Source organism: Psammomys obesus, unplaced genomic scaffold, assembly GCF_907164565.1.
Source record: "Psammomys obesus unplaced genomic scaffold, mPsaObe1.curated_primary_1811, whole genome shotgun sequence".
NCBI classification, from domain to species: domain Eukaryota; kingdom Metazoa; phylum Chordata; class Mammalia; order Rodentia; family Muridae; genus Psammomys; species Psammomys obesus.
In genome coordinates this window covers 12,711,495-12,738,725 of record NW_026591086.1, presented here as the reverse complement: position 1 = coordinate 12,738,725, position 27,231 = coordinate 12,711,495, and the positions used below count along the sequence as shown (strand labels likewise).

Below are 27,231 nucleotides of genomic sequence, written 5' to 3'. Positions count from 1 at the left end.
GAAATGCTAGCCTTTGGTGTGATCTGGGTAAGGGGTTCTCGGGTTTTCGGTCAGCACATTTCAAATTATAAAGCTCTAGGGCAGGAACAGTACGAGCAAGATGATTTCTTTGCGGCTGCAGACACAGAGAAGCCCCTTCTGGCTCTGTGGCTTCCCGGTTTCTCCTTCACAGACTGAAGGCTGTCGAGAAGCAGCTCCCGGCCCGCAGCTCAGTCCCCAGCAGTCAGAGCCCGGCTGCTGTGGGACCTTCTCTATCGGGGCTGGACCCGCTGCGGCCGGGGGCGTGGTCCGGAGGGGCCTGTGTCGGCAGAGACCAATGGGAACGCGCTGTGGGCGTGCCCTGGCTGGGAATGGGCGGAGCCTCACCCGGGCTTGGGCCGTGCCCGCCACTCAGCGGCCTTTTCTTCCGCTCCCGCCCCGCGGTGCTCCCAGGCGGCTGCAGCGGCTGCGAGGAGTAGGAGGGGGAGCTGCGCCGCGGCTCGAGTTCCCGGCTGCGCGGCTTCCGCGTGGACCCCGCCGGGGAACCGCTGCGGCAAGTGTGCTGGGGTTTGCGTGCTGCGCTCGGTGGGTACGAGGCTCCGGGGCCCGGGCTCGCCCCGGGGTTCGGGCGGTTCTGCGGGAGCGGCGGAGAATAGCCGAGGTAGGGGCCGTCCGGGAGGTCTCGGGGGTTGCACCCTTGGCTGCGGCACTCCTTCCTCCCACCGGTGTGCGCCCCTCCCATCCGTGGGCACCCGCGAGCTCCGTGCCCGGGGAAGGGCTCGCCACCCATTGAATTGAGGGTGGACGGCTGGGGATGTAGCTTTGAGCTCCTTAGCATATACACGATCCCGGGTTCAGTCAGCGTTGAGAAAGAGACGGATAACAAGCAATTCCATCTTCTTTAAGGTACACACACACACACACACACACACACACAATTGTTTGCGGAACAAGCCAGGTTGCCGCTCGCGTTCCCAAGAACCCATCAAATGAATTGTTGCATAAGTTAATGTGCTAATGCATTTTAAAGTCTTTTTTTTGGGGAGGGGGGTGCGGCGGTGTTCGTATAATTTCAGGCAGAACACTCGTGCTATCGTCGGGACGGTTTTTGCTTGAGAATAGCAAAACAATGCTGGAACGCCCTTGTAGATTCCACATTCGGAGATGCGTAGTGTTAAGTTGAAAGGCATGAATTTTAGTACTGGCGCTGCCAACTTTTGTCACATGGGCCCAGTTAACTCATGCGGAAAAAAAGTTACCTGTTTCTAAAAAGTTCCTAAAACTCCATATTCATAAGTATGTGCTTAATTTGTATTTTTCTGTGCGATTAAAAAAAAAAAAAGATTAATCCAGTTTTATTTTTGTGTCACAGAGTGTATATGCACCACGTGTACAAGGTACCCTGGGAAGCCAGAGAGTATCAGATCCCTTGAAACTGAAGTTATAAGCAGGTGTGAGCCACCTGTGTTGATGCTGGGAATGCAACCCTGGTCCTCTGGAAGAGCAGCCAGTACCCTTGACTGCTGAGCCGTCTCTCAGCCCCTCACTGTGCTCTTTTAAAAAAGAATAGGGAAACATTTATGAAAAGACGGTTTAACAGGGTGGAGATTTATGAGAACACCGAAGGGTAGAGGATGTGATTACAGTTTAAGACTGTAGACTGAAAGAACACACTAAAATGAAAGTGATTTATTAATTATATGAGAGACACTTGGAAAGCTCTCAGAAGTACCAGCAGCCAATAGCAGCTTAAGAAAATATCTTACAAGTGAAGTCTTCATAATGGAACCACAGCTTTTGGTCATTACTCTTCCCAGCTGCCTCCCAGCTCTCTCCATCTGACTTTGTTTCTGTCCAGCTACAGCCCTTCTGCTTTCTTCTTTCACGTGTTCTGTCAACCTGTTTTCTGTCTCTCTTAAGGCCTTTTTCTCCCATCATGATTCTCTTCCTAGTAATGTTGATCTGTACACACACACTTAAATACACATATATCTATGAAAAACATAAAGCATAGGGGGTTTGTCTTTCTGAGAGTAAATTGGGTCTGTCTGTCTGTGTGTCTTTATGTGTATGTACCTACAGGTACAGGGAAGGACACACAGGAGAGAGCCCTACAGCACAGGTGCAGAGAACAACTTTCAGAAGTCAGGTCTCCTGTGGATCTGAAGTACTGAACTCAGGCTTGCTGACAGGTCCTTTCACGGAGTCATCTTGCTGCCCTCATTTGTTTTCTGGTCTGGAGTGAGATGGAACCTCAAAACAATCTTGATTTGGGTGTTTTTCAAGAGAGACAGGGTCTCACTTGGTAGCTCAGGCTGTCCTGGAACTATGTAGACCAGGTTGGCTTCTGAACTCAAAAAGATCCGCCTGCCTCTGCCTCCAGAAGCTGGCACTAAAGGTGTGTGCCACTATGCCCAATTCAAGGCTCTATCTGCTTGCACACCTGCACTCTAGAAGAGGGCACTAGGTCTCAGTAGAGATGGTTGTGAGCCACCATGTGGTTGCTGAGAATTGAACTCAGGACCTCTGGAAGGGCAACCAATACTCTTAACCACTGAGCCATCTCACCAGCCCACTTAAAGTAGTTTTAATTTTCATTTACCTGATGGCCAAAGATGTTGAACACTTGTTTAAGTGTTTCTTGGCCATTGGTATTTTTTTTTTTAACCCTCTTTCTAGTTTAGTAGTTAATTTATTGGATGGATTTGGTGTTTAAGTTTTGCAGTTCTTTATATATCCTGGATACTAATCCCTTGTTTCATGTGTAGCTGGCAAAGATCAACCCCCTCCTCATTCTGGAGGCTGTCTCTTCACTGTTTGTTTGTTTTTAATGCAAAAAAGCCTTTTAATTTCATATAGTCCTGTTTATTTCCTCTGCTATTTTGGCCCTTTCCAAGTACTGTGTTTTAATGGCCTCTCTTTACAGCTGTACAGATAAGGTCAGGTGGAATGTTAATTAACATAGAGATGATATAGTAGAAAGGGTAACAGTATTCTTAAGTGTAGGGAGAATCTTTGAGGGTCTTTGAATAGATACCGTCATTCATTTCTTTTTTGTTTGTTTTAAACAGGGTTTCTCTGTGTAGCCCTGTTTGTTCTGAAACTCACAGAGATCTACCTTCCTTTGCCTCCTGAGTGCTGGGCTTGTACCACCACGCCTGGCTCAGAAAATATTTTTAAAAATAAAAGATTTTCACCTCTTGTTCCCCCAAAATTGTACAGCTGTCATTCTACTCACAGATTTTATTTTTGGTGGTGTTGCTAGGGTTTGGAGCCTGAGCCTTCCATATGTTAGCCAAGTGCTCTGCCACCAAGATACAAGCCTCAGTCTTCAGTAAATACACACACACACACACACACACACACACACACGCACACATACACACATATACACACATATACATATACATATATGCATGTGTATTTAACAGCCTTGGAAGATACTGTTTGACTTCAAGGTAGTATGAAGAGGAAAGCTCGTGCAGGCCTTTGGAGAGGCACTAGCTGCAGTGCCTCATGACAGGAGAGCTGTTTTTCTTTTCTGAGGCTTGTGGCTTCAGCTGTGAACTTTCACAGTTTGTGAAAGTTGAATCAAGTCCTCTGATGGAAAATACATAGCAATGCCTGACATCAAACATCCCATAGTGACAGCTGATATTAGTGTTGTGTTTATGATGCAGCAGGGAGAGTTGGTCATCGGGTTTCAGTCTGACTTCGAGAGTATGGCCAAACACAAGGGCATGATGGGAAGTGATCTATAGCCACCACACAACCCTGGCTGTGTGCGGAGTTGTAATCCCTTTGCTAGTTCTCAAGTTGACACACTCACGAGACATCTCCATCTCGGCCCTCACTATATATAATTAGGTTTCTCTGAAAATCAGGTTAAAGATGTTCCCGGGGAAATCCCCTCCAAGGGCGCTTACGTAGGAATGGGTTAGTTTACCAAACACAGGTTACAGCCCAAGATAACTGAAGCTCTGGCAGTTTGCCATGGTAAGCACAGGCTCTAACACACCTATTGGCAGAAACCAGCCTCCTTCAGCAGGACTTTTTTTATAATTTTTATTTTTTATATTAATCACAGGTTATTTACTTTGTATCCCAGCTGTAGCCCCCTCCCTCATTTCCTCCCAATCCCACCCTCCCTCTCTTATCTCCTCCCTGCCCCTTTCCAAGTCCACTGTTAGGGGAGGTCCTCCTCCCCTTCCATCTGACCCTAGTTTATCAGGTATCTTCAGGACTGGCTGCAATGTCCTCCTCTGGCCTAGCAAGACTTCGCCTCCCTTGGGGGTGGCGTGCCAAAGAGTCAGCCATTGAGTTCATGTCAGAAATAGTCTTTGTTCCCCTTATTAGGGAAACCCACTTGGTTACTGATCTGCTATGGGCTATATCCGAGCAGGGGTTCTAGGTTATATGCATACATGGTCCTTGGTTGGAGAAACAGTCTCATATAAGACCCCTGTGCCCTAATATATATTTGGTCCTTGTGGAGCTCCTGTCCTCTCCAGGTCATACTAACTCCCCCTTCTTTCACATGATTCCCTGTACTCTGCTGAAGGTTTGGTTATGAGTCTCAGCATCTGCTTTGATACACTGCTAGGTAGAGTCTTTCAAAGGCCCTCTGTGGTAGGCTTCTGTCCTTTTTCTTGTTTTCTCCTACTTCCATTGTCCATCCCATTTTTCGTTCTAAGTGAGGGTCTTTGAGTAGATACCATCATTCATTTCTTTTTTTTGTTTGTTACCCCAGGTCCTCTTTCTTGTTTAGCTTCTTTAGGAGTACAGATTTTAGTATGTTTATCCTATCTTATAGGTCTAGTACCCACTTATAAGTGAGTATAGACTGTGTGTGTCTTTCTGCTTCTGGGATACCTCACTCAGGATAATCTTTTCTAGATCCCACCATTTGCCTGCAAATTTCATGATTTCCTTGTTTTTAATTGCTGAGTAGTATTCCATTGTGTAAAAGTACCACAGCTTCTATATCCATTCCTCCATTGATGGATCAGCAGGACTTTTTTGGGTGCTTTTTGGTTCTGTGTGTGTGTGTGTGTGAGAGAGAGAGAGAGGGAGAGAGAGAGCACTGGGATTAAAGGTAATTTGTTCTTTTAAGTACCACAATCTTAAAAAAAATTCTAATGCTTTAAAAGTTCACTATCTCTTTAAAAGTTCAAAGTCTCACTAGTGTGGGCTCCTGTAAAACCAAAACCAAGTTATTTACTTTCTTATTCTGAGAGAACCTGGACATAGCTACAGTCAGGTCAAAGCAAAAACAAAATCCAGAATCTGTAGCTCAGTGTCCAGTACCAGGATTCGCTTGTGAGCCTCTGTTCCCAGAAGCTTGGGCGGGTGCCTTCTCCAGCTGTGCTTTCTTCAGCACACACAGCTTGTCTAGTCCATTCAGGCCACCTCTGCTCCACATTTGCCATCACCCTTGGCGGACATTCCACACGCCTGACATCTCCAGTACCCCAGAGTCTCCACTCGAAATCGAAGCTAGGCTGTCACTCACTGGTGGCCTCTCCTGGATGTTGCCTAACCTCAGCTGCTCTCTATGACCCTTCCAGTCTTGACTCTCAAGCTTTGAAAACCAGTACCAGGTTGGTGGCCCTTAGATACTGTCAGGTTCCAGCTAGCAGCTTGAGATGTAGCCTTGGCCTTTCTGGACCACAGTTTGTTTTCTGACTCTAAAATAATTCCCAGACTATTTCACTTCAGTGAGGCTGATCTCATGAATCACAGTTGATTCTTTGTTCTTGTTGTTTTTCAGACAAGTTTTCTTTGTGTAGTCTTGGGTGTCCCGAACTTGCTTTGTAGACCAGGCTGAACTTGAACTCACATTTATCCACCTACCTCTGCCTCCCCAAGTGCTGGGATTAAAGGTGTGTGCCACCAGGCCCTGCCACAGCTGATTCTTTAGCACCAGTTGACCAGCATCCATTGTCCCAGTAAAGCACAAAAAGGTTTTGCTTTGGTGCTGGTCTCTTTGTTAATTAAGCTGTTTCTCTAGCTTCAGCTGATCAGCAACCACAGATTCCTAATCCAAAACATCACAGGTGACTGTAATAGAGCCTTTGCCTCCCTCTGAAATGTCACAAGCCAGACCTCCATTGTCTATATTATTTTCTGATCTCCCACAACAACCATCCATTAAAATCTGAGCACTCAACAGTCCCAAGTTCTAAACACTTACACAGTCTTCCCCTCCAAAACAACACGTGAAGGCTCATCGAAGTAACACCCCACTCCCGGTACCAGTTTCTCTGCTTCTTTTCTGTTGCTATAAGAAAAATACTGCCCGAAAGCTACTTGGAGGGAAGGGTTTCATCTGACAGGTGGAATTCTTTAATCAAGGGAAGTAAAGGCAGGAATGCTGCTGCTGAGCTTCCAGGCTCCCCTACCTTTCTTACATAGCTCTGGCCTTCCTACCTACAGATGGTACTTACAGTAGGCTTGGGCCTTCCCATATCAGTTAGTAAGCAAGAAAAGGCCCCACAGGCCAATTTTTCAATGGAGGTTACTGACTTCTTAGGTGGGTGAAGGTGACAACCTACAGTAGCCATTATACCTAGCACACATGAAGCCCTAGTTTAGGTCCTCAGCACTGCATGAAGCTAGATGTATTGATACATATAATTCCAAGAAGCAGGAGGCTCAGAAGTCAGAGCAGTCATCTCCACAGGAAGTTCCCGGTCAGCCTTGAAAACAAAACAAGCCAAAACAAAGCCAGGGGGGGGAGGGGAATGCATACTATTACAGAACTAAAGGTAGCTCAGAAATAGCAACAGAAAACTAGAAAGTTAATTAATGACGTAGCATGAGAGTTTGATGGTAGTGTAGTTAAAAATTAAAGGCAAGTTATAATCGCCTTTCCATAAACTCTTGCTGGCATTTTAAAGGGGTGTGTGTGTGTGTGTGTGTGTGTGTGTGTGTATGTGTGTGTATGCTTATGCTTATATGTGCACATGTGTAGTTAAGCCCATCTGCATGTGTCCGTGTTTAGATATTTAATTGTAGGAAAACACTTGTAAAAAGGATTAGTGGAGGCTCAACTGTAATGTCATTAATGCAAAACATCTGTTATAAGCAAGTTTAAATCGCAGAAGCCCTGACACCATCTTGTTGTATTTTCTTTTCTTTTTTTTTCTTTTTTTTTTTGGGGGGGGGGGGTTTGGAGACAGGGTTTCTCTGTGTAGCCTTGGCTTGTCCAGGACTCATTTTGTAGACCAGGCTGGTCTCAAACTCTGCCTCCCCCAGTGCTGGGCTTATAGGCATAGGCCACCACTCCCAGCTGGCCATCTTTTCTTTAGTTATTGATTTATAGAGCGCGCAGATGCTTGGGATGCATCTTCTAAGGGTGAGGAACTTCTAAGGACGCCCGTGTTCCACCCTGGTGCTTGGTGCGTGTACAGCCTTATACCCCTCGACACCAGTCATATAAAAGGTGGGCGGGGTGTGAGTAGCCTTTTGGATTAATAAGAGTTTTGGAGGACTAGACAAGTGTCTAGAGTCCATGAGTCCATCATTTCAAAGATGCGTGCTTTACAGTGGCGAGGGCTGGGAGATGCCTTGTTGGGAAAACGCTTGTCAGGGATCCGAGTTTGAGCCCCAGAACCCGTGTAAAGTGCTGGGTGTGGTGATTCATGCGTGCAGTCCTGGTGCTGGGGAAGTGGGGACAGGTAGAGCCCTGGGACTCGCTGGCCAGCCACCCTGGCTGAATCAGTAAATTCTGGGCCAGGGAGAGGAGGGGGAAGAGTATCATAAAACACTACTGTCAGACACAACATTGCTGCTAAAACCACAGACATCTGGCCTTTATGGATGGATCCCTGTTCCCATGATGCATAGAGGAGGAGATAATGAGATAAAAAAGCCCCCTCACTTCCTGAGGAACCAGTGACTACTGGTGGTTCCTGGAGAAGGGTGTGTCGTTTTCTCTTAATGGTGTAGCCACAGGGAACTAGGTGGGAAGAAGGGGTTCAGAATTTGGAAAGGAAGGGGAGACAGAGTAATGGAGGTAAATACAATCACAGTACACTATGTATGTACGAACGTATGAAATGGTCCAAAAGTAAATAAATGTCTGTGTCCTACTTTTAATTTGCTGCCCTGGGACGTTGGTATGGGATGGCTTAGCATGGGAGGTTACAAGGAGCGACGTATATTCTGTTCACGACCTTCCTTCGTGCGAAGCTTCCTCTGAGCTTGTAACAGGGTGGAAGGAGAGCGCCAGTGTTCCTCATGGACACACCCAAAGAGGACTGTGTTCACTTAAAGGAATTTTCATTTGATCTAGGTTTATAGCAGTTTCCTACTTTACTATTCCTGAGGGATATAGGATATTTGGCTTGAAGGACTCACTAAGACAGTGGCAAATGAATAGCAGGTCTTACTGCATGAAGAGCCTCCCCTGCTCTCTTGTTGAATGTGCAGATACGTATAAGGGTGTCAGCCTGGCAGAATGTAGGTTAAAGCCTCTGAAGGAGTAAGATTAGAGATTACTCCTCTGGGGCCTGTTTTAGTTAGGGTTTTATTGCTGTGGTGAAACACCATGACCATGGCAGTTCTTACAAGGGAAAACATTTAATTGGGGTTAGCTTACACAGTGGCGCACAGGCAGACGTGGTGGGTTGGGGCTTCTATATCTGGATCTATATCTTCCTGCAGGCAGCAGGAAGAGACTGTGAGCCACTGGGCCTGGCTTGAGCATTTGAAGCATCAAAGCCCACCGCTAATGATGAACTACTTCCAACAAGGCCACACTTGCTAATAGTGACACTCCCTATGAGCCTATGGGGCCATTTTTATTTTAACCACCACAGAGCCTAGGACACAAAAGCTCCCACTTTAGTAAGGCAAGGTTTGCCTCAGTTGTTGATAGGGTTGTTTGAGGCCATTCTCTGAATAAAACCTGCTGCTTGTGTTATGTGTGGTGGTTTGAATAAGAATGGCCCTCATAGGCTCATAGAGTGGAACTGTTGGATAGGATTAGAAGGATTTGGAGGTGTGGCCTTGTTGGAGGAAGTGTGTCACTGGGGGTGGGCTTTGATGGTTCAAAAGCCCATGCCAGGCTCAGTCTCTGTCTTGGCAGATCTGGATATAGCTCTCAGCTACTGCTCCAGCACCACTCGTGTCGCCATGCTCCCCACCATGACGATAATGAACTAAACCTCTGACCCTGTAAGCCGGCCCCCAATTAATGTTTTCTTTTATAAGCGTTGATGTGGTTGGTTACGGTCTCTCTCCACAGTGCTAGAACAGTGACTAAGATATTATGGTTTTGAATCTTTTCTCCTTCTGTATCCAGGACAAACCTGGCGGCAAATCTGTGGGAGACAATGTTTGCATAACTCCAAGGAGACCAGGCAGTGAAAATGTCAGCCCTCAACTGGAAACCCTTTGTGTATGGAGGGCTGGCCTCCATCACAGCCGAATGCGGTAAGCTCTGGACACCGAAGCCTTGCCTGTTGGGTGAGATGGCTGTCAACTCTTTCGTTTGGTTTGCGTGGTGTTCAGGTGCAGAGTGCAAGCTGGTAAAATAATAACCTCAATGTTCAGACATGCCTCCCTTGGGTATGTTTTCAGACAGACCAGTCGTTTTGGCTACTTATTAGCCCCTTTGGGTTCAAAGTGCAGTCGGGGGAAAGTTGACCAGACTCCCATTTGGGTTGATCTGACCCTGTTTCCTTGCCCTTTCCCCCACTTTGTCACTATTAACTCATTTGGCTGCAAAGAGGTTTGGCAAGCTCCAGGGCCTTCTGGGAACCAGAGCTCTTTGTCACCCCATCACTTTGTAACTTTGGGCATCACCTGCCTCCGTTCTGGCCTCAACAGTTGGGTTCTGCATCCGCTTGCGTTGCTCCTGTGTTTGCGCTGCTTACCGAGCACTCGTTGACCGCTTGGCTTCTGAGTGCTCTGTGCTGACTCGGACTCTCCCTTTGCTCAGTTGACTTACACGGTGCGTGAACCACCCACTCACTGATGCTGGTCGGTTGTCTGAATGAACTGTGGAATTTGAAAGACTGAGTCCTCTCCCTGAATGAATTAGCCTGGACTTACTGTTAGAGGCTGGGTTCTGTGTATTTGGATGCTCAGGTCTGATAGGAAGCATTCTTACCTGCCTCATCAGAGTGCACTTAGCAAAGAAAATTCCTTCAACTTTTAAAAGAAACCCTGTTCAGTCACTGAACCGAATCTTAACCCTTTTCTTATATAAAGAATATAGTTATTTGGAGTTTTAAGTTGATTTCTTCTTTATGTAAATGCATGTGTTCTATAGCACTGCAGCCTCCTCAGCTTTCTTTAAAAGACGGGGCATAAGTAAATGTTTAACTAAAAGCTGGGCGTGGTGATGCACACCTTTAATTCTAGCACTCAGGGGTCAGAGGCAGTTGGATCTCTGAGTTCGAGGACAGCCTGGTCTACAAAGTGAGGTTTAGGATAAGCAGGGCTACACAGAGAAACCTTGTCTCAAAAAACAAAAACAAATGTTTAACTGCGTTTGGTAGCACATACCTGTAACCCCAGTATTTTGGGAGGTGAGTGCAAGCAGATCAGGAGGAGTTCAAGGTCAGCCTCAGCTACATTTTTGAGGCCAGGATGGGCATCATGAGATCCTGTCTCATAGAACATAAACTGATGTTTCTTCATAGTTTGGATTTGTTAATTTTTTTGGTGTGCACACTCCATATGAATGACTATGTAGTGTGTTTTTTTGAGACGAGATTTTGTTGTGTAGCCGAGGCTGGCCTCAAACTACTAATCTTTCCTCTGCTTCCTGAATTCTAGAATTATAGGTATATATATCACTCTGCCTGACTGTTAGTTTTGTGTGTGTGTGTGTGTGTGTGTGTGTGTGTATGTGTGTGTGTGTGTGTGTATGTGTGTGTGTATGCGTGTGTGCGTGTGTGCATGCGTGTGTGCGTGTATGTGTGTGTGTATGCGTGTGTGCGTGTGATAGTTCTGTCACTGTCCTGGCATCTGGGAATCAGACTTTATGCCTATAAGGCAGACACGCTTTTCCAGGCCAGCTGCCTCCCTGCCCTGCCATTCCTTAATGATTTTTTTTCAGGGAGATTTTTTTTTTCCTCTAACATTTGAAGGTACATTTCCAATTGATTTAACTAAGACACGGCTCCAGATTCAAGGCCAGACAAATGATGCCAACTTCCGGGAAATCAGGTATCGAGGAATGTTGCATGCCCTGATGCGGATAGGCCGAGAAGAAGGGCTGAGGGCACTGTATTCAGGGTAAGTGTACTTCTGTGTGTGTGTGTGTGTGTGTGTGTGTGTGTGAGACTGTGGGCCCTTTCAAGTGGGTGCCACCTTCAGAGAAGGAAAAGATGAACACTGGCATGTGTTTGACAGCAGAAAGTAGTGTGGTTGAAAACTCCAATTCTGTTATCTAAATACATATATAGCAAAGGTTTTGGTTAAACTATGCTTTTATTCAGAAACAGAAAATATAAAATTCATATCTTTAAAATATTTCATTATACATTTTCACCCTTTGAAAGAATAGCCAGCCCCTTTCCAAAGTCATTCTGAAGTATTAAAGTTTTTGCTATGAAAAAAAAAAGTATTACCTTATAGCTGGGTGCATTGGCAACACCTGTAATCCCAGCATTCAGGGAGGCAGAGGCAGGGGTGGATTGCTGTGAGTTTGAGGCCAGCCTGGTCTGCAAAGCAAATCCAGGACAGCCAGGGCTGCACAGAGAAACCTTGTCTCAAAAAACCAAAACAAAACAAAACAGAGAGAGAGAGAGAAAGAATATTACTTTGTGGTTAAGGCTTGGGCACTTTTAAGTTCATTGAGCGATTGATGGGAAGGTGGACTAGACAAAGCCTGTCCCGTATCAGTGCGTTCTCTGCAAGGAACGCAACACCCTTTGATGGTTTAAACGATGGGTCTTAAGGAACTATTGAAGTTTTAAGAGAACAAATAAAGGGTAGATACTGAGGTACCTAGAAATTGGCAAAGTGACCCTAGTCAAAGGAACCAAAGTCCAGGAGTATGAGGCCTTGTGGGAGAAGACAGTGCTGTCAACAGGCACTTAGGTACTGCCCCACTAGGGGCTGGGGAGTGGCAATGCCCTGCTGCTCTCTCCTCTCCCCTTCCCTCTCCCACTAGCTGGACTCCTAGAAGTCAACTGCAAGCATGCCTGAGATGTGGTCTGTAAGGATCAATGTCCCGAGTGCACAGAGAAGGGTAAAGGTGGATGTGGAGGACAGCTGAGAATCAGAGCATCACATGCTCCCCAATGAATTGTCATTGGTGGCACTGCAGATGTGGGAGGGGATTGAAGTCGTTATCTGTGTCCATCCCTCACTGTTGAGGGCCGGGAGGTGGGGCTTTTTAGGAAAGCCAATCTATTTGGGAGGCATGGAATCAGACCTTGAAGGCTCAAGAGTGAGAGGAGAGGTGTGTTAAACTGTGGTTAAAAATGCATAGCTGGGCAGCTTTGTAGTCCCATGGTAGCAAGTATTTCAGCCTGAAAATGGCTGGGAGTTGGTGAATAGCAAGAGTTCATAAAGCCAGACTGTTATTAGAGCATCAGGACATGGACAGCCTTGTGCCATGCCAACCACTGGTGGCCCTGAGCCCCTTCATGGACTCTCCAATCCCTGGAGGCATTTTATTTACATTCATTTTATTTACATACATTTTATTTACATTCATTCATTCATTGAGAGATCTTGCTGTGTTGCCTAGGCTGCCTTGAACTCCTAGCTCAAATGATTCTCTTGCCTCAGCCTCCTAATGATAGACATGTGCCACCATGCTCAGCCAAGTTACTATTTTAAAAACGTGATATTGTGCGTAAAAATAAGAGAAAGGAAAAGAGCCACTCCAGGTCTGGATTTACTCACTGCCACGGCTGGAGCCGCTGTTGCTGTTTTCTCTGGCTCATCTAAGCTTGGCGCATGGCATGCGTGTGTGCAGTTGGACTGAGGCGGCTCATCCATCCCTCTCATCTGCCTGGTACCTATCAACTTGCTACGCCTGGGGCAGATGAGAGCTGTTGAAGAGTTCTCAGAGAGACTGGCGTGAGCGGGTCTCCATTATGAAAGCCACTTGGCTGCCATGGAAGGAAGAATTAAAAGATGAGAATCCTGAGAAGAGGGGTGTTATGGTGGGAGCAGAAACCATGAGGACGCCAGCTGAGGTTTTGGTCTTGAGGATGGAGGAAGAGGCAGGCCAGAAAACGATTCCGGCTGCAGGGTCAGCAGCATTGTGTGATTTGGGTATGAGGAACTGTGTAAGAGGAGGTAGTGAGGATGGAAGAAACAAATGTAAGGTCTGGACGTGTGGGTTTGGCCCGTGTGTAGCTAGAACCTCCCTCCCATAGGAAACAGAAGGGGGTGGCGCCAATGCTTAGAGAAGGAGGGAATGCATTCAGTGCAGGACGTTTCATAGGGGCCAGTGTAGAATGTCTAAACTGAAGAAATGCCCATCAGCTGGAAACTCCTCAGCTGTGCTGAGACGTGGACTTAGGGATCATCTGTTAGGACCAGCATGAAGCCATGGGAGTGGATGAGCTGGGGAGAGTGTGAGGAGAGTGTGGGATCCTGAGGGTCTCCCTGAGGGTGTGCTCAGGATTCGGTGGTAGGAGGATATGGGTGCCGAGCGAACGCTGCAGAGGTTGCATGAGGTGATATATGGAATCACCCCTGGTGAGGGGGATCTCGGGCTGTAATTGTGGGAGGAGGTAGCAGAAAGAGCTAGGGCAAGGCGCTGGGCACTGAATGAAAAAAAGAAATCGAAAGGAACGGAAAGGGCATGACTGCTCTTAGATATGGTAGAGGAGAGAGTTTGTTGCAGACAAAAGAACATAGGCAGAGTCACAGACATCTGGGAGAATCCAGAGTGCAAATGACCAGACTGAGCTGGGCCATGTGGGGAGAGGGGAGGAGGAAGGGAGAGGGGAACAGGTACTGCAGCCTAGAGGGCAGAGTTACAGAAGGGGACAAGTAGCCAGAATGTCTGGATTATATAGGGAAGAGACTGGGGGAAGGTCAGCCCAGCCCCTGGGTTGGAGAGTTCAGGGTAGAAGGCAGGGAATGCCAGCCCTTCCAGTAATGGGAACTGAGGGATGCTGGGAGAACCTGGGGTCCAGGTCCACCTTCTTATGTTAAATAGGCACCTCAGCTGACCATCCTGGGTCTGAAACTTAACAGGGGTATGAGGGTACCACAGGGTGGTTGCCCAGAGGATGGGAGGGTGGTATCCAGGATGGAGAAATTTATCTTGTGTGTGCTGATTCTGTTCTGTCCAGTTCACGTACCCCAAAAGACCAGGAATAACTAGGCTCCGCTGTAAATACATGAGGTTCTTTTTATTGTAAATTACAAGCTCCAGCTTGAGCCCACCAACAGCCACCACCGAAGCGGTGGGAGCCGAGCCCGCTGCGCCCAGGTTAGTTGGGTAATATATAGATTCTGGTCCCTCCCAGCATGCCCAAGGCAGGGGCAATTCCTGTCTGGCAAGCATCTATTGGTCAAAATGCTACATTTTGAATTGATTGGCTATAGGAAGGTCCCTAGACCATAATGACCTGGTGTCCCTCCCTAGGAGGATGGGCCAGTTTCCTAGCAACTGTTATCTCTAGTGGGTGGGGAAAGAATGCAGTAAGGCAATCCTTCCCCTCAGGGCATTACTAGACTTCTCCACCCACCTAGTTCAGGCCTTAATTAATAATAGCTGCTAATTTTTAATCTTTTTGGTCTCTCAATTCTAGCTTGAAGTCTCTGATATTGGAAAAACCTAGGAGAGGAAATAACTTGTGTTCTTCAGGAGGTACCACAGCCTTCCAGGGTTCTTTGTACTCTGAAAGGAATGCTCATGCGTTTTAATGTGACCGGGCAAATTAGCTCCACATATGCATTTTCCTCAAGGTTAAGTATGGAGCCTCAAGCTTCCACATGCTGACCTAATAATTACCTCTGATTCAAGACCCACTTGTGGTTTTGTTACCATTTTTTGTTTTAATGTTAAGATACCCATTTTAAACCGGGTGGTGCAGAACTTTAATCCCAATGCTAGGGAGGCAGAGGTTCATTTGAGGCCAGCCTGGCCTACATATTGAGCTCCAGGACAGCAGGACTACACAAACATCTTGTCTCAAAAACAAAACAACAACAAAAAACCCCAGATCCCCCACCCCCTTAAAAAATCCATTTTAGCTGTAGTTTGTGTCTTTGCACGTGGGTCCCTCTGAGATTTTCTGATGTGTTGTTGGCTTCTAATCTGCCTGCATGCCAATGTGACAGGATTGCCCCTGCAATGCTGCGCCAGGCTTCCTATGGAACCATCAAGATCGGGACTTACCAGAGCTTGAAGCGATTAGCTGTGGAACGCCCAGAAGGTGAGTGGCAGCCTGTTTACCTGGGGACCGTCAGTGGGTTGTTGGTTGCTTTATTCCAGACGTTTTGGGATGGGTTTTCATTTATTTGGTTAATTTTCTACCGCTAAGGGAAGAAAATTACTGGGTACAAAGAGTAAACGAGCTGTGCCCATACTGAGCTGCGAGGAAGAGCATGGATAAGGAGCTGTTTGTGCAAATGTTTTAATCACTTGTGTTTTTTAATGTCATTCTCCGGAACACCCCCCCCCCCCCGCATCATCTTTTATATAACCTGGACTGTAATTTGTACTGCTACTTGGTCTCTCATGGGTGTGAGACCATCCTCTGAGTGTGGCTAACCTCCCAGGGGTGGAACTCTTAAAGGAAAACCGCTGTCACCACCCCAGAAGTCATCAGTTGTCAGCTGCGCCTCAGCTAGGGGAGGGGGCAGCCCTTTGTCTTTATGTTCCCAATGCTTAACTACATGCTGTCCTGTTTCCACCTGTCAGCTGAATTTTCTAAAATTGAATTATCGCTCACTTTCAGGGGCTGAATGAATATATGTCTCACTGTTAGGAGCTCTGATAGGAGCATGAGCTTGTGGGATAGACATGACTATTTACAAGGCAGTTGGACTATGTGACCGTTTAGAAAAACAAAGATGAGCGGTAGATGACTATTTTAAAATGAATTGCCTGATCCATAGAGCATGCATTTATCTTCAGGTGGACAGGTAGACTGTAATGGGTTACAATATTTAACAATATTGGAGTCATTTCCAGGAAAAACTGTGTACAAAAAAAGCCCCATCACTGTGTCTTTGTTTACAGACGAGACCCTGCTGATCAATGTTGTGTGTGGAATCCTGTCCGGAGTTATATCCTCAGCGATTGCTAATCCAACTGATGTTTTGAAAGTAAGTGCGGGCTGCTTTGTGGAGGCACGTTCCACAGTTTTTTTGGTTACTTTGATTTTTTTTTTTTTTTTTTTTCAACTGGGGAGAGCATTAAGATAATGAGGCTCAGCAAAGGTAACAGGCTGTGTGCATGTTTGACCTCCTGGTAAGAGAGCCACAAAGTGGCTTTCCCACTGACACAGATGCACCTAATAGTGCGTAGAGTTCATTTTGGAGATAAAGATTTTAGTGATTTAAGTAGTAAAAAGCCTTTTGCTTATATATATTTAATTTTGTTTTCCATGGAAAATCTCCTTTATTTTGTTGGCTCATTAAAAAGTACAGGTATACTAGTCAGATGTCAGTGGCTCACACCTTTAATCCCAGTGCTTGGGAGAAAGAGACAGGCAGATCATTATGAGTTTGAGGCCAGCCTGGTCTACAGAGTGAGTTCAGGACAGCCAAGGCTACACAGGAATACCCCGTCTTGGTTTAAAAAAAAAAAAAAAAAGTGCAGGTACACAAAATTACATAAATCTAGGCTTCTTGCTAATATATTTTTAAAACTTTATTTATTCATGATTAATTAATTAAATATGAATTATTAATCATGAATACTTAATTATTATCATTATTATTTCTTGAGACAGGGTTTTTCTGTGTAACCTTGGCTGTCCTGGACTCACTTTGTCTTCTGCCTCCCTGAGTGCTGGGCTTAAAGGTGTGTGCCACCATGCCTGGCTTACTCATTTATTTAATGTGTATGGGTGTTTTTTTTTTTCTGCATGTGTGTCTATATCATGTGTGTGCAGTGCCTGCAGAGGCTGGAAGAGGAGGTCAGATCCTCTAGAACTGGAGTTCCCGATGCTTGTTAGCCATCATGTGGAGGTTGGAACTGAACCAGGTCCTCTGCAAAAGCAACAAGTGCTTTTAACCGTCGAGCTGTCTCTCCAGCCCTCTCATTAATATTTCTGAACATGTTTTTCCTTCCTACTACCCTTATGCCAGGAAATACAAATGAAATTACTTATAATGACTAGAAGCAACACACTGATGAACTGTTGACGACACAGTGGATAGACACTAACCCATTTTGGATTAAGGCAAAGGAATGAGTAATTTAAAAAAATCCCACATGAATTGCCTTCTGAAGTTCCCTTTCTGTTACTACTATTTAGCAAGATTGTATGCCTTGGCCTATGTGTTTAGCACTCAGAATGAATAAAGGGACGTGCCACCCTGCCCTCTCAAAGCCTTCCCTCTAATAGAGTCTGTATAACTGGGGCTAAAGATGGCTCAGTGGTTAAGGATCCTGGCTGTTCTTTCAGAGGACTGGGGTTCAATTCCCAGCACCCACATGACAGCTCACAACTGTCTAGGATCTGACACTCATACACAGACATGAATGCAGACAGAATCACCAGTACACATAAACACACACACATATATGTATGTATATGTATGGGTCATATGCCAGGTGCACAATAGTTAATATGTATAGCAACAAGGTATAGCATGGGTACCCATACGCCTATTAATTTCTTAAGTAGGGAAGGTGGTTTCTGTATTTTGGATAATTTCCCCAAGTTTCCCAAGTTAGTGTTGCCACTGACAGTAACTTCCTTTTGAAGTTAGCGGCAATATATTTGTTCCCTCAACAAATGTAAGATACTGATTTTTTTTTTTTAAATGAGACATCCCTCATTCTGTTTTTTCCCTCTGGCTTATTTCATATGTGTGGGTGTTTTGCTTGCATGTCTACCTATACACTACTGACATGTCCCTGGGACTGGAGTTACAGTCGAGTTACCACATAGGAGCTGGGAAGTGAACCACAGTACTCTGGAAGAGCAGTCAGTGTTCTAAAACACTGAGCTACCTCCCCAGCCCATCTCTTCACTGTTAAGACAAAGAACTACCTCCTACTTAACTGTGGAGTCTCAGTCATGTGACTTTCCTGGGCTTTGTGAACTGTGGAAGTTCAAGTGTAAGAGTGTAACGGCAAGCTTATTTTGCCTACCTTTGACAAGTTGAAAATAATTGGAGCAATTTAGGAACTATGCTTGCCAATACTTACTGCAGCTGAGCATACAGGGTAACTCTTACTGATTATGTTGTCTTTAATATTAAACTCACTTTCTTTAGCTGGGTGTGGTGCAGGCCTTTAGTCCTACCATTCTAGGGCCAGGCAGAGCCTATTTCTTATTGAGTAGGAAAAAGGGAGTTTGGGTTTTTGATCTCTGTCTGTCTATCTATCTATCTATCTATCTATCTATCTATCTATCTATCTATCTATCTATCTATCTATCTATCTAATCTTCTCGAGACAGGGTTTCTCTCTGTTGCCTTGGGTGTCCTGGAACAGGCTATGTAGACCAGGCTGGCCTCAAACTCATAGAGATCTGTCTGTCTGTGAGCGCTCTGAGCCTGCTGAGCACTGGGATTATAGGCATGGACCACCGCTGCCTGGCTCAAAGTCATGTTTCTTCTGGTTTTTCCCAAGCACCACTAAGCATTTGTTGGGTGGTTTTCTTCAGTCTTGGGCGGGGTGGGGAATGGGCCAGTTTCTTACGTTCTCTACCGTGATCTGTAGATCCGAATGCAAGCCCAGAATCATGCTGTTCAAGGAGGAATGATAGGCAACTTCATTAACATTTACCAGCAGGAAGGGACAAGAGGACTGTGGAAGGTGAGTGAGCCTGCAAAGCAGAGCCAACACCCTGGCTTCCTCCCTCCTCTCCTTCCCCCTGTATTTTAATTTAAGGGTCATAATGGAGTAAGAAGAAGACTGCCATTCTCTGCCTTTGAAGATACCCTCCTTCTTAATTTCTCTGTCCATAAAAAGAACACGAGGACCATGTTATGGTTTTCAAGTGTCTTTCCAATGACGCACATACGGGGTTTTGTGAAAGTTGAACATTTTATTTGATATTTGCAGTTTTGTTGTTTCGGTTCTTAGAATGTCCCTGGGTCCCCATCCCACTGTGTGATTGACCTGTACAGTCTCATGGTTTATGTGAAGTCTGTGCTTAAGCAAATGAAGGAAGAGTGCTATTTCCTAGGAGCCCCATGACTCATGGACGCACTGGTTCACAGAATAGACCCTACATATCACCTCCACAGGCCCTCAGTGTGCCAGAGAAACTGGAGGCTTCCATGGATGGTTCGCCCTAGGCACCGTCTAGGCAGAGTCAGAACTGACCCCAGAGCTTTTGAGTTCTTGCTTGGTGGCCGTTTTCTCCTCTACACTTCTACCAAATGGCAGAACTAGTAATGTGTGGGGTAGAACCTCCAAACCCTGGCATTCTCTGGAAGGATGTGGAAATCATTTTCCTATTCATGTCTTCACCCAGGGTGTGTCCCTCACAGCTCAGAGGGCTGCCATTGTGGTCGGTGTGGAGCTTCCTGTCTATGATGTCACCAAGAAGCACCTGATACTCTCAGGCCTGATGGGAGACACTGTCTCTACGCACTTTCTGTATGTTTATGGATTTTAAAAATTAATATTTTAGGTATGCGTAAGCTTAGGGTGAAATTTTTGTCTAAATTTATGGAGGTTTTGGAGAAAGTATTATAATAGCATTATATTTTCTTATTTGAAAAATTATAATACAGAAGTCAAACAGGATAAAGTGAAAGTCTTTATGCCTTTACATAGGAAGCTGTGTGTCTGTGTGTGTATACGAACAGTATTATTTACAAACAAACACCGTATGTACCTTATAAACAAATAAGGTAATGTTTGTATTATATTTTTTAAAAGTGACAAAATATCGCAAATATATTTCCATGTCGATTCGTACAACTTAGTTATTTTTTTATTACTTTTTGTGTATGTGTCTGCAGAGGTCAGAGCCCCAGAGCTGGAGTTAAAGGCAGTTGTGAGCGTCTGATGTGGGTGCTGGGAATTTAGCTTGTATTCTATGAGAACAGTACACCTTTTCTTTTTTTTTTTTTTAATCCATTTACTTTTTTATTGTCTGTTCATTGGTATTTTGCTTGTATGTGTAAGGGAGTCAGATCCCCTGAACAGGAGCTGGACAGTTGTGAGCTGCCACATAGGTGCTGGGTATTGAACCCAGGTCCTCTGGAAGAGCACCCAGTGCTCTTAACTATTGAGCTGTCTCTCCAGCCCCTACAGTACACCCTCTTAACTGCTGAGCTATCTCTCCCACCCTTCATTTGTTTTTTAGTAACTACAGGTTATCACATCTGTATGAACATATCATAGATCACTTAATCTATTGGTGGGCTGACTGAAGGACTTCCTCTGGACAGGGGCGGTTAGACAAGTTTGGCGAGTGTGCTCATTCTCACCTCTAGGGGGAGCACTATCCACAACTCATGGGCAGAGCTTGTATGCCGCAAATACAAATAAACCTCGGTGTGAACAAAACAACCTCCGCAGCAAAGATTTATCAATTCAACACGTGAGGAGTGCTGACTGATACTGATAAGATAAAAACTGCAGCCAAGTTAAAATCAGTGGAGTTTAATTTGAACAGAAGAAGGGTTCAGGAGCAAGGTAGCACCCATCATGGAGAGCGGGTCAGAGAGCTGCCTCCACATCGTGTGCAGGAGTACTGATGGCCAGAGAAATGGATATGGCAGACGAATTATATCCTTGAAGTTCGGCATAGGGCTTTTCTGCTTTGCAGGGGACTGAAAGTGTAACCGTTCCATTTGATGCTTTATATCGCTCAGCACGTTATATAAATTAGGTTACAGGTACTGATGTCACAGGCGGCTTTAGGCTAAGTATAACTCAGCTGAGCAGTGACATTCAGTGTGGCCTGTAGTCTAGTGAGACTGAAAGTCTATCTAGTGCAGTGCCTGTGGATTGAGACCCCTTTGGGGGTTAAGCAATCCTTTCACAGGGCTTGCCTAAGACTATCAGAAAACACAGATATTTACGTTAGGATTCATAGCAGTAGCAAAATTACAGTTATGAAGTAGCAATGAAAATAATTTTACAGTTGGGGGTCACAGCATGAAGAACAGTATTAAAGGGCTGCAGCCTTAGGAGGGTGAGAACCCCTGCTCTGTGGAAGCTAAGACCAGATGGACACGCAGTGAGGAAGTGTTCTGCTTTGTTTACTCTTAGACCTAATTTTTACACATATGAGTGTTTTACCTGAATGTGTATATGTATGTATGTAGTTTGTATGTTCACTGTGTGCATGCCTGTTGCCTCAAGAAATCAGGGCATCAGATCCCCGGGAACTGGAGTTACGGAGGGCTGTGAGCGACCATGTGGGTGTTGGGATCTGAACCCCGGGTCCTCTGCAAAAACAAGTGCTTTTAATTGCTGAGCCATCTCCAGCCCCATGGAACTCATTCTTGATGCAGTTCATGTAGCTCCATATTTACTTTAATTTTGGGAGGAAGGTATCTTGTCTCTCACCTCTGTAGTTGTAGCTGAGTGGTAGGTAATTTTTTTTTTAATCTTTTCCAATACTGTTTTCTCCATAGCTCAAGCTTCACCTGCGGTCTGGTGGGAGCCTTGGCCTCAAACCCAGTTGATGTTGTGAGAACTCGCATGATGAATCAGAGAGTCCTTCGAGATGGCAGGTGCTCTGGCTACAAGGGTACCTTGGATTGCTTTTTGCAGGTGAGAATAAGTGTCTGCAGGATTGTGACTTATACACGCACACAGACACACACACACACACACACACACACACACACACACACACACTGAAGTAACTGTTATGACAAGGACTAAAACTAAGATGAGTGAGACCATAGAACCTATATAAATTAAAGTTCATTTTCCACACAAGTCTCTCCTCCTTGGAAGGCTGCTAAACAGTACTATTTCCTGTGGTCATGAAACCGATTCTTTCCAAAGTGGACCTTTTTCCTCTTGAGTCAAACTGGAATAAATATTCCCATCCGCATATGTCTCATAGGAGTACATCAATCCTACCACAGTTCCCAGTTTAGAGAACTGGTTGGAGCAAAGTGTTTAGCTTCCCCCCTCAGTTGCCAGCAGCCAAGGCTTCGGGGCTCTTTCTGGGTCTCAGGATGATGCTTAATGCTTTTTGGTCTTGAAGTATTCCTTTACATTTTTAGAACTGTTTGTGCTGGCAGGGTTGGGGGTGGTAATGGCGGTGGCTATGCATACATACAGTACCTTGGCCTGAGTGTAGAGGTCAGAGGACAACTGGAAGGAGTCAGATCTCTCCTTCATCATATGGATTCTGATGAGCAAACTCAGGTCGTTACTTTTGACAGCAGGTGGTTTTACTTGCTGAGCCATCCCACCAGCCTTTTCTTCTTTTTCTGAGGCAGGAACTTACATAACCTTAACTGGCCCCAAACTTGGTAGGTAGCTGAGTGTGACCACGACCTTTGATCCTCCTGCCTCTACTTCCCAAGGCCTGTGATCACCGGCATGTGCCGCCACACTAGGTTTTATGTGGTGCTGGGGACTGAACCAGCTTTGTACCTGCTGGGCAAGGACCCCACCACCTGACCTCTACCCCCCACTCCTCTAGAATTATATTAATGAAGCAAAGATAGGAAAGTTGGGAAACAGACATGCTCTGAATGATATCTTTATCAAAAATGTTTATTTATTCCTGGCTTATTTAGGAGCCCTGATGGCATGGAAATTGATGGCCCTCATACTTAGAATTAAGCAGTCTCTAAGTCTGTTTTACTCACTGAATGCCTGCTTGCCTGCTTTGTGTGCAGTTCATTCTCTCTGTGCAGTGGTTTGGCATGCAGAGGTCTTTAAGGAACAGAGAGACAGAGCAAAGCTCTCTCTTCAATCCTTCTACACAGGCTTACATTTTGATTTTTTTTTTTTTTTAGTAAACATATAAAATCTATTTCTTTTTTTTTTCTCTTCTTTGATTAAAGCTGAAAATACTCAGCAGTTCTCTGTACTGTTACTATTAAGCGTTGAGTAGCATTAACGACCAAGAAGAGCTCAGCCTTCTGCGCAGCCCCTGATGGTTTTCATTGGAAGATTGTTGTGGTCTGCACAATGGCATCATCATCCAAAACTCGTTGAGTCCACCCACGCACTTGATTTCTCTTCATCCTCTGCATCTAAAATTTCACAGAGCAATGGCTGCATTTCCCCATCTCTTGAGTCCCCTGCCTCCAGCAGCCAGGAGAAAGTTCCACTAGGAACTGCAGTCCCCATGGGTGGCAAGTTACCTTGACAGCCTCCACATGTAGGCTGGCTGTGTAGTCATCGGCACTACCAACCTTAATCGCCATAGGCTGTGGTGGGGCAGGGTGGGGTGGTGGCCCAAGTAGCAGGGTGGGGACACTCCTTGCCGCAACTGAGGGCAGTTGGAAAGACCACTTTGGCAATCTTGGGTTTCTCCAGGCTCAGTCAGAGGCAATTTGTGGGATTCAGTTCTAGATTCCACCATTTAGGTCTTGGAGGAACATCCTCAACTTTGGGATTTAATATTGATTAAAAAGTGTATCAGTTTGACATTATTAATGCACTTGACCTAATGGAAAATGGGAAGTTGTCTTAGGGTTTCTATTGCTGTGAAAAAACACCCTGACCAAAAAAGCAAGTTGGGGAGGAAAGGATTTATTCTGCTTACATTTCCAGATCATAGTCCATTGTTGGAGGAAGTCAGGACAGGAAGTCAAGCAGAGCAGGAACATGGAGACGTAGCTGATGCAGAGGCCATGGAGCGGTGCTCCTTGTGGCTTCCTCAGCCTGCTTTCTTATAGAACCCAGGACCACCAGCCCAGGGATGGCACCACCCATCATGGGCCAGGCCCTCCCCCACCCCATTGATCACTAATTGGGAAAATGCTTTGCAGTTGGATCTCATGGAGGCATTTCCTCATCTGAGGCTTCTTCCTTTGTGATTGTTATAGTTTATATCAAGTTGACATATAAAATCAGCCATGCAGAAGTTAATGCTGTCTTGTCTTCTTTTTAATAGACTTGGAAGAATGAAGGATTTTTTGCTCTATATAAAGGGTTTTGGCCAAATTGGTTGCGCCTTGGTCCTTGGAATATCATCGTATCCTTTTCTGTTGTGGTCGATCTAAAGAAGGCTGTAATGAAAGAATATTGTTTTTATTAATAAGCTATAATTCAGAAGTCCGTTCTTGTCTGTGGTTATCCTCCTGCCTGGGGGCTGTTTCCCACCAGCCCATGAAGGCAGGAGGGGCAGAAGACGACAGTAGGGGAAGGGGTGCTGGGCTTGGCATTCCCTTGCTTTGCTGATGTGGAAATGCTGGAGGAGAGCTTCCCGGGGCTCTGTTGTACTCTGCCCAGTGAGGTTTTTGCTAAGGAAAAAGGATGTCATTCTTGAAGAACCCAAGGTGAAGGGGTTTGTGATCTCAGCTCTGATCTCTGGGCAGCATCTGGGGAGTCAGCCTGAGACTCGGCATGGAACAAGTAGAATCATGTCCTTGGCCAGCCGCCTGCAGGTATTGGCTAGTGGGGAAGCTGAGCTGTCTGCGCTGTGTTGGGGTTGGAAACATGACATTTTCTTGGTCACCTTAACCTGAAACTGTAGTTCTTTTTGACATACGAGCAGCTGAAGAAACTGGACTTGTGACCAGTCCATGCAACCCAAGACATGCTTCTGAAAAACCAACTTCCACGATGGTAGGCCCTCCTGTGCTTCTGGCTGCTTCTCACTGCACAGCTCATCACAGCTTCTGGGATGGGAGCGCTGGGTGAAGACCAGCTTCTTCAGATCCCACGTTTCATCTGTGTTGGGAGCCTAGAGCACAGCGTCTACTCCCTGGTCGTTAGCACTGAAGTGCCCTTTGACATCGAGATCATGTACCTAATATACCTTTCTTGCTGTAGAAAACTCTCAAGAACTGTGTGCTGCTTTCTTCCTGGAGAGCAGCCCTGCTGCCTCTGGACTTCCAGCTGTGAACAGCAGCCTCTCTGAGAAGGCTCCGGGAGTGATGGAGTCCCCCTCCCCGTCCCGTGTGTGGTATTATTCCTCAACCATTGAGGCTTCAGTTTCCTGTCAGCCAGAGACTGGACAGTGCAGGAAGGTAGATCCTTAGGATATTGCCCTGCCATATAGTTCCTGTTTGGGCAGGATCTTTCACTTACAGTAAGTGAAGTTGTTAAGCCTTTGAAGACTTGGTAACATTGGCCACCTGCCCTATGATTTTTTTTTTTTTTAAGCAAAATTTATTGTTTCCATATCAACCCAATGGGGACAGTCATGCTTTAAGTAGGCATGAGGTGAAGGGGACACTGCAGAGGCTGCCATGTGAAGGTGGGTGTGTTTCCATCCATCAGTAAATAGTTGGCGTACCACAGGGCTCTCCTGGTCATGGTGACCAAAGGGCCTTGTTAAAGAACACCACAGGTGAAGTTTTTACAGTTGCCAGGGAATGGAAGAGGCGAGCCTCCAGAGTTCTGGCCTTTACTTCAGCTCAAGGTGAGTTTGTTAATTTTTTTTTTTAATCTGAGATTTCCTACTTAATTTCCATGAAATTTAAAAAAAAGATTACTTTTCTAACCTCCCCTTTTATTTTTTGTGATGTCGGGGATCAAACCCTCGGCATTCCTGGGTATCTGCCCCACACTGAACTCACTCCACTCCAACCCAAAGTGATGGCTGAGTGCCTCTGTTTATTTTCCTTCTGTAGCACCTTCTACATTTTTTTTTTTCCTTCTGAGACTGTGACAAAACCTCCTATACTTTTCGGAGAAAGATGTCTCTAAGAGCTGAGAGCATTATACTTCCAGAAGGGAGCCCACTCCCTTCAGCTGTGCCTGTGAAAGCCTCATTAGTACTGACCCTTCCCGAGCTGGCCATAGTGCCTTGTGCATTTCTGACTGTGCATGGGGCCCCTTCCTCCTTGAGGCAGAAGTGAGGTTTCCCCTGAGGGTTGGGCATTTTTCTTAATGCCCAGTTTGTGAAGCAGGATTTTTTTTTTTCCAAGACAGAATCATCACAGAGAACAGAAACATTGATTTCTTAAAGATGAAGAAAGTCTACAACTCCCTAGCAAGCCATTAGATGGTAGTGTTGCTGTTGGCCTGGATCCTAGCATTAGAGATATTTTTTTTATTCTTCTGATTTGAACATTCCACTGAAGCAATAGATTCCAGAGGCTTTCTCTCTTGAGTTGAAAGGATTTTGCATTATTTTCAAACCACTTTTAAAACTTTAACCCCCCTTTTTTTCGTTTCCTTTATTTTTATTTTTTAATTTTGGAGACAAGAGTTTATCTGTGTGGTCCTGGATGTCCTAGAACTTGAGCTGTAGACCAGGCTGGCCTCTGACTCAAGAGCTCGTCCTGCTTCTCTGCTTCCCAAATGCTGGGATGAAAGGCGTGCACCACCACCAACTGGCAGAAAAGCCACTTTAAAGTGTGAAGGTAATGACTAGAGTAGAAACAGGTCCATTCTGAAGCCCATGTGAAGAGTGGACATCAGACAGTATTATCAGTTAATTCACATCATGTCTGTGTCTATACCTCGGTGAAAAGAAACTTAGACCTCACTGTTAAACCTCAGCGTGTTTCAAGGCAGAATTGCAGCATTTTAAGGCAAGGATGGTGCCAGTTTATTAAGTGCCTTATAGGACAGGATCTTAACCTGCCTGCTCCCTCTCCCTGGAGTGAATACACTTGCTGTTTCTAACCCAGAGACAACTTAAAGCACTTGGTGGTGTACGTGTGGTTAGTGCGCTTCACCACTGGGCATTTTCCTTAAGTATGGTGAAAACCATTTCAAGTTTTTGTAACTAAGCCTGAGGAAATTGTGTTGGTGTTACTGATGCTCTGTCGTGCTTGTTTGTAATGTAAAAAAAAAAAATGGCTCTTGTTCTCTATTTATTCATGTGCTATACATAGTGTGTATTATGTAAAGAGTATACATTTTCCACAAGCCTTTCTATTTCAAGCTCTTTATACAGTGTTGGACTGTGTGGCATAAACCTTGTTTCATTATTTAATAAACTGAAATAATATATAATGATAAGATGGCTTATGGTTATTTCAGATACATAGATTTAGACAAAGGCTGGGGGAGAAACTATGGTTGTG

General features: G+C 45.4%; 1 protein-coding gene across 2 annotated transcripts; it reads left to right on the top strand.

Moving 5' to 3' along the window:
• The first annotated feature begins 463 nt into the window (after window positions 1-463).
• Slc25a30 (solute carrier family 25 member 30) lies at window positions 464-27,166 on the top strand. Of its 2 annotated transcripts, none has more exons than XM_055609933.1 (10): window positions 464-564; window positions 9,287-9,417; window positions 11,082-11,229; window positions 15,250-15,344; window positions 16,154-16,239; window positions 18,812-18,907; window positions 19,572-19,696; window positions 21,691-21,829; window positions 24,144-24,224; window positions 24,726-27,166. In XM_055609933.1, the coding sequence occupies exons 2-10, from the start codon at window positions 9,354-9,356 to the stop codon at window positions 24,765-24,767; spliced, it is 876 nt and encodes a 291-aa protein (XP_055465908.1). In that variant the 5' UTR covers window positions 464-564; window positions 9,287-9,353; the 3' UTR covers window positions 24,768-27,166. The 2 variants fall into 2 exon arrangements, with proteins under 2 accessions (XP_055465908.1, XP_055465907.1); XM_055609932.1 differs by having other exon boundaries at window positions 464-640.
• The last annotated feature ends 65 nt before the right edge of the window (window positions 27,167-27,231 follow it).